The 8,113-nt window shown below is 33.3% G+C and overlaps 1 protein-coding gene across 1 annotated transcript; it reads left to right on the forward strand.

The window, feature by feature from the left end:
- The first annotated feature begins 3,542 nt into the window (after positions 1–3,542).
- On the forward strand, positions 3,543–5,474 carry LOC112009329 (E3 ubiquitin-protein ligase PUB23). The gene has a single exon (XM_024041659.2). It carries the CDS (start codon positions 4,101–4,103, stop codon positions 5,313–5,315), a length of 1,215 nt encoding a protein of 404 aa, XP_023897427.1. The 5' UTR covers positions 3,543–4,100; the 3' UTR covers positions 5,316–5,474.
- Positions 5,475–8,113: the final 2,639 nt, after the last annotated feature.

Raw genomic sequence — 8,113 nt, forward strand, 5'->3', positions numbered from 1 at the left:
TAGAGAAGTGGGCGATCTGAGTAATGGTTATGCATGGAGGGAAAAGAAAAAAGATAAAAAAAAGAAAGGGAAAGGGGAATTTACCTTAAAGGAAGGTTCATCTCATTATGAATGTGTTACTGTTGACACACACGTTGTCAACTTTCAAAGGTCTAAGCCTGAACCTAGCAGCTTTTTTATTTTTGGGTTGAGAATCTGAACCTAGCAGCGTTTGATTGTGGAATATGTTACCTATTTGTAATTATAATATCCATTGCCTCTTTCGGTCTTTCGAGTCCTCTTCTTTTTCCTCTTACATTTTTGGGTTATAAGTTATAACTCCAATCATTTTGCAAAACCTTGAGTCATTAGATTATTGTAATTAGTAATTACTGATTAGGTTAAATTTAGATAAGAACCTATTTGCACCATTCACGTACGTCACTCTCATGGAGCAACACGCTCTTATTGGGTGTGGTGAATTGGAAATTAACAAAATTCTTCTCTAAATCAAGTGTGATGATTTATAAAACCATTAACATTTATTAATTTACATAATTTATTAAATTATTTAAAAAAAATCACATGATTTTGTTGGTTGTTGCATCTCAATTTGTAAGTTCTTGAAGCAATTAAAACATCAGGACTAATAACTCTTTCCTTATGTACGGAGTAGACAAAATTAATTGATAGTTTTAATTTAGACCCCTTTGTTCATTAAATTGATTAATTAACAAATATATGGAGATTAAGTTTGGATTAAACAACTACAACCACAAGGAAAAACCAAATTTGAAAAATAAGCAAATAGCACAAAAACACCATTTTTGGCGATGAGGTGAAAAACTAATTTGTTTGGATTTGTAGAACCTCACCAAGGGGAAAAAAAAAAAAAAAAAAAACTCTCCAAGGGTAGCTCTACCCCAGTAAGGAAATCTACTATATAAAGAGAAGTTTTATAGTCTAGCTAGTTCATACTCATGATTCTAGCTCTACTTGATAGACAAACTTACTAATGTAAACCCAAAATAGCTATAGACATTCTCAACTATTTGTATAAGAATTCTTTCTCACAAACCTCGTTCATGATCACAATTAGATCCTTTGACTGACTCCATTAATGATCCTCTTTGAAGGTTTGATCTCTGCAACAACAATATTGAGACTATGAAACAATGACTTTAGCTCTTGGTCACCAAAACAACAACTTCATTGTGTATATGGACTTTTGAACTCACGAGTTAACTAATTCTAGGTTTTGATTTTCTCTTTGTGAAGAACATGACTGTAGCCTCCAAAATCTCTAAGTAGTCATACTTATAATAGGGTCTTTCATATATGTTTTCATGTAAAGTACGAAAACCTAAATAACACAAGATTTAGTGAACGTTTGGATCCCACGTCCACATTCACGTTTTGCGTTTTATTTATTTATTTATTGACCAGTGCCTCTTGCACTATTCATGTGACATAGATAGTAACCCACACGTCAACAATAACTTTATTATTATTATTATTTTTTTTTTTCAGTTTTCAGTTTTCAGTAAAATAAACGGTATCTAAACGCACCATTAATGAAAACACATTGGATTCACTTTTCACAATTCTTGATTGGTCAAGTTTTAGTTAAAGGGTAATCATAGTTTTTCTTTTGGTTGATCAAGCATGATAGTTGAAACCTTGAATAACTCTTTTCTTTTGATAAGAATTTTGGACTTTTTGAACTTGCCCACATTACAAACGAATACAAATCCTTTGTATCACTTTTTGTATTCCACTTTAATTATGTTCCACCAATTACAACTTGTCATGTGTTTATTATTTTTTTCCATTTTAAACTTTGATTGTTTTATAAGGAAAGTTAAACAAATATATAATAAGTTGTGATTGATGGAACACAAAGTGAAACACAAAAAATGGTATAGAAGATTTGTATTTATTACAAACTCAATAAGATTTTATAAAGTAATGAAACTTGCCAATTTAAAACCTAACATTAATGTGCCAAAGGCTTTGTAGCTGACTTGGCACCTCCTTATGTACGAAGTGCTTGGGGGTCTAGGGGGGAAAGGGTTCAAGCTACGGGGTTAGCAGCATGTTGTAATTATTTCTCCAAAAAAAAAAAAAAAAAAAATTTTTTTTTTTTTTTTTTTTTTTTTTTTTTACTGACCAGTGCCTCTTGCACTGTTCATGTGATATAGATAGTAACCCACACGTCAACAATAACTTTTTTATTATTATTTTTTATTATTTTCAGTTTTCAGTAAAATAAATGGTATCTAAACGCACCATTAATGAAAACACATTGGATTCACTTTTCACAATTCTCGATTGGTCAAGTTTTAGTTAAAGGGTAATCATAGTTTTTCTTTTGGTTGATCAAGCATGATAGTCGAAACCTTGAATAACTCTTTTCTTTTGATAAGAATTTTGGACTTTTTGAACTTGCCCACATTACAAACGAATACAAATCCTTTGTATCACTTTTTGTATTCCACTTTAATTATGTTCCACCAATTACAACTTGTCATGTGTTTATTATTTTTTTCCATTTTAAACTTTAATTGTTTTATAAGGAAAGTTAAACAAATATATAATAAGTTGTGATTGATGGAACACAAAGTGGAACACAAAAAATGGTATAGAAGATTTGTATTTATTACAAACTCAATAAGATTTTATAAAGTAATGAAACTTGCCAATTTAAAACCTAACATTAATGTGTCAAAGGCTTTGTAGCTGAATTGGCACCTCTCTATGTACAAAGTGCTTGGAGGTCTAGGGGGGAAAGAGTTCAAGTTACGGGGTTAGCAGCATGTTGTAATTATTTAAAAAAAAAAAAAAAAAAACCCCTAACATTAATGTCAAAAGTCTTATAAAACTCAATTGGACGACTCTTCTTATTTCTTAATACTCTACATTTAGGGTTTAAATTCCTATTTCCCCAACAAGCAAGTTAAAATTATAAATAAATAAATAAATAAAACAACAACAACTCACATTAATAAATTTGAAAAGTGAGTTAAAGTAAACAATAATGATACAAGTAATGGTAATCAAGTTTTCTTTTTGAGAAATGTTAACGAGTGCTGTTGGGCATTAGTTAAGAATCCATTTTAAGAAAGTTTTAATATCACTTTTATGGGAAATGAAAAAAGTTATCAAAATATTAATTACTTTTTTTTTCTTTTCCCATAAAAACTTTCTTTAATTGGATTGTTAACCAATACCCTACGACACTCGTTAACATGACCCTTTCTTCTTTGAGAAAGTAACGGTAATCAAGTTAGTCAAAGATGAAAGTCCTAGTTTTAAGCTAATTCCAAACTCCCATACGTGATACATGTTACCAAATTGCTCTCAATTGACCCAGTAACTTTTTTTTTTCTTTTTTTTATGAAATTAATTAAGAGTAGAATTTATAAGCCGGTTCGAAACTTCCATACGTGATACATGTTACCAAATCGTTCTCAATTGACCCAGTACCTCTTTTATTGAATTAAATATGAATAGAAAAATAAAGCTGCAGCCGAGAAATGCGTGGGAACCACATTTGCCCCATGAGAAGCTGTCGGTACCAGGCTACCAGCTACAGCAACATCAAGATCTAGAGCCATAAACAATGGCTATCTACTACTATTAATGTTTTTGGACATAGTAGAAAGTCAATAGCTCAATACCCAATTGCTTGGCACTCTTTGCAACACCGAATCTTCACCCAATGTGCCCATTCGTTCATTCATACATTTATTATCTCCTCAGTAAAGTCTGTGTTCATTTATTAATTTGAGCTTTTCTTCTTCCTAAACTTTGGAAAAGGTCCTATTTATTAATACACACACACCCTCTCTGCCTTTCAATTTCCGTGTGTTGACTTTCCTGTAATCAACAGCTTTGTATAGCTTATCTCCCCTTCTTGGTATAAAATCCGCGACACAATTTGAGGTCACATAAATTCTTGCAAGTGATATCTTGTACTTTTGATTTCTTTGAATCCATTTATCATTATTGTCCAAACCTTTCAGCTTATAATTATTATCCTCATCTTCTATTGAAAACCACCTCCTATTTTGTCTCACAATTATACTTGACTTTGAGGATCCAAAACAGGCTTGCCTGAGATGGAAGAAATTGATGTTCCTGCACATTTTCTCTGCCCGATTTCAATGCAACTTATGAGAGATCCGGTCACCCTCTCAACTGGGATAACCTACGATCGGGACAACATTGAAAGATGGTTGTTTTCTTGCAAGAACAACACTTGTCCGGTAACAAAGCAAGTTTTGTGTGATACGGAGCTTCTTATTCCGAACCATACTCTACGCCGGTTGATCCAAGCATGGTGCACCCTCAATGCTTCTCAAGGTATCGAACGCATTCCAACCCCGAAGCCGCCAGTGGACAAAGCCCAGATCGTCAAAATCCTCAACGAGGCAAAGAAGTTCCCAAATATGCAACTCAACTGCCTCAGAAGACTTAAAAGCATTGCAGTTGAAAGCGAAAGGAACAAGAAGTGTTTACAGGCAGCTGGTGGAGTTGAATTCTTGGCTTCAATCATAGTAAGAGAGAATGGAAACGATGATATAATCATAACGGAAGCAGCTGTTGATGTTCTTTCTAATCTTAAAATCTCAGAAACAGATCTCAAGAATCTCATAAACAATGATGGTGAATTTGTGGACTCTCTGTTGCAAGTTTTGAAGCGTGGAAACTATCAATCTAGAGCATACACAACCATGTTATTGAAATCCGTTTATGAAGAGGCTGATCCGATCCAATTGATCAGCGTTAAACCCGAATTCTTCCCTGAAATAGTACGCGTTTTGCAAGACCAAATCTCGCAGCAAGCCTCTAAGGCCGCATTGAAGCTTCTTGTGGAGCTTTGTCCATGGGGAAGAAACCGAATCAAAGCTGTCGAAGGTGGTGCAGTTGTAGTCCTGATAGAGCTCCTTATTGAGGCATCAGAAAGGAGGGTGTGTGAGCTTGTGCTTGTTGCTTTGGACCAGCTTTGTGGTTGCGCAGAAGGGCGGGCGGAGTTGTTGAAGCATGGAGCGGGGCTGGCGATTGTGTCAAAGAAAATTCTAAGGGTTTCTCATGTGGCAAGTGATAGGGCAGTAAGAATTTTGTCATCAGTTTCTAGGTTTTCTGCCACTTCTAGGGTTCTTCAGGAAATGTTACAAGTGGGTGTTGTATCCAAGTTGTGTTTGGTTTTCCAAGTTGAGAGTAGTTTAAAGACCAAGGAGAAAGCTAGGGAGATCCTCAGAATGCACTCTAAGGTTTGGAAGAATTCTTCATGTATTCCTGCTCATTTGGTTTCATCTTATCCATCTTCTTGATAATAGCTACTTTCGTGTACATAATGGAAATTAGTCGTGCAGAGGAAAATTAAGCTGCATACGAATTTCTTGAATCATATACTTGTGGATTTGAAGTGGCGTCCAAAAAAGAGAGAGAAATGTTTTCAATGTCATAGCTTTGTTATTCTTTGAGAAGCATCTCGGATGTTTTGTTTGTTTTCTTTCAAATATATATTTATTAGATTAGATTACACATCAATTGTAATTAGAGTTTTGATTCAATAAGGATGTAAAAATATTTATTTACACCCTCCAATATCATTGTGTCATATTAGGGACAAATACACACAATCACACCAATGTTGCCCTGTTTTACCTGGTGTGAAGATGCAACTTAAACAAGTCAATCTGTTAGAATTTCGACCCTCATTCAATCATTCAAAATCTAGGTTTTGACAACTTGTTAATCGTGGTCCGATCAATAAAAAAATGTTGAATTTGAATCTGTTGGTGCAAAACACAATAATAATATAAATAACACAACGAGAAACTGAATAGTATTTCTGAATATTATTAATTTAAAAAGAAAAATTACACAACACTATTTAAACTGAGATACGACACTCGCTCTCTTTAAGAAGATTCAAGCTCTTGGTTGGCTAAACAAAATTATAGGCCCAAATTAATCTGAATGAGTCTATTTATAAGCCCAATGGGTCTCACAAAATTTCTACCCAAATTAATCTGATTAATTAGATCCATTATTCTGATGTAGTGGGTGTTACAAGATTAATTGTTGGATATTAATCTGATGGGCTATAGTTACACAATTAATGGTGAGATAAGGATTTTCTAAAAAATGAAAAGGCCCAAACGGTCCATTTTTCATACATCCACCGTTCACTTTCTCTTTGCACACGTATCTAGCCCAATATCTAAGACAATTCATATTAGCCTATTAATCGCTACAATTAAAAGAATAAAATAGTCTCTCTCATTTTCAATGTGAGATTAAATATTTTCACTAACTTCTCATCTTTCATATTCATTTCCACATCTTTACATTTATATTATAATATTTTTTTCAATTTAATTGATTAATATTAAAATGTTCCAACAATCCCCCACTCATTTTAATATTAAATTTTTAGTTAAAGAGAGATTACCAGGTAAAGACGGGTCACTATGTATCATGAAGGTGTGCTCTGCATTGAACCTTCACTTAGTAAAACAACGATCTCAACTCCAGAGTCGTAGTGGTCTCAAACTTGAACTAAGACTGTTTTAGGGAAATTAAGCATCACTGCTTACATATAACAACCCAGGTGCTGACATGAGCTTTTATAGCTAGCACTTTATGGCCGTGTGTTGATCACAGTTTCATAAGTGTATTTGAGATTAAGTCCAAATCTTATAGGGAACGGCCCCACCTCCACACTCACTTAGGTGAAATTTTGTTAAGGGTGCTCTTGTAATTCTGACACCTCACTTATAGGAGCTACAAATTTCATTAAGAGTATGTTGCTCAACCTCTCCACATTACAGGATAAATGCACTTACATCATAGGGATGAATAATTAAAAAATTATTTACAAAATAAATAATTAAAAAAAAAATAGTGCATTTCTTACAACCATTGTATGATTCGTTTTTCCCATTGAACCAAATTCTCAGAATCTATGGTCCTTGAGTTGGGTACCTTCATACATGACTCATAATTCTATGGACTTTAGTCCCATCCCTCTCAATATATTTCAGACCCTATCTTTTGCCAAGGCCTTGGTAAATAAATCTACAAAATTATCATTAGATTTAATATAATCCACAGTTATGATGCCACTACTCAAATAAGATCGCACGATACTGTGCTTTCTTCTTATAGGTCTGGGTTTACTGTTGTAGTAACGGTTTTTAACTCTACCAACTGCGGCAGTGATATCACAATGAATTAATATAGGTGGAATTGGCTTTTCCCAAAGTGGAATTTCATATAATAAATATCTAAGCCAATTTGCCTCTTCACTAGTTGAAACTAATGCTATTAATTCAGTTTCCATTGTTGAATTAGCAATAATTGTTTGCTTTTTAGACTTCCAACAAATAGCACCACTACCTAAGGTAAAAATATAACCAGTGGTAGAGAGGAAAACACTTGACAAAGTATTCCAATCGGCATCATTAAAAGCTTCAATCACAGCAGGGTACTTTTTATAAAATAAGCCATAACTTTTAGTACCAATTAAATATCCCATGACTTGCTCAATAGCTAGCCAATGATATTTACTAGGCTTGCTAGTAAATCTGCTAAGCACTCCTATTGCATATGCAATGTCAGGTCTAATACAATTAATAGCATAACGCAAACTACCAATGATGCTAGCATAATCCGTTTGATTAAAAATCTCATCATCATTATTCACATGAAATAAATGAATACTAGATTCAAAAGGAGTAGCTACACTTTTGTGATCATGAAAATTATATTTTCTCAATATTTTCTTAACATAATATGATTGATCAAAATATATTCCATCACATGCTTTTGTAATTTTCACGCCCAAAATAAAATTAGCCTCACCAAGATCTTTCATATCAAAATGGCTTTTAAGCTTATTTTTTCGTCTCATTTATAACATGCATATTTGAGCCAAAATCAACATATCATCCACATAGAGGCTAATAATAAAATGTAAATTATTTCATGATATAGAATAAATACATTTACCACATTTATTTGATTTATAACCATTCTCAATCATGCAGGAATCAACCTTTTTATGCCATTACTTAGGTGCTTGTTTTAAGCCATATAGGGATTTAGTTAGCTTACATACCTT

The sequence above is a fragment of the Quercus suber genome, unplaced genomic scaffold (assembly GCF_002906115.3).
Source record: "Quercus suber isolate HL8 unplaced genomic scaffold, Cork oak 2.0 scaffold_96, whole genome shotgun sequence".
Taxonomy (NCBI): Eukaryota; Viridiplantae; Streptophyta; class Magnoliopsida; order Fagales; family Fagaceae; genus Quercus; species Quercus suber.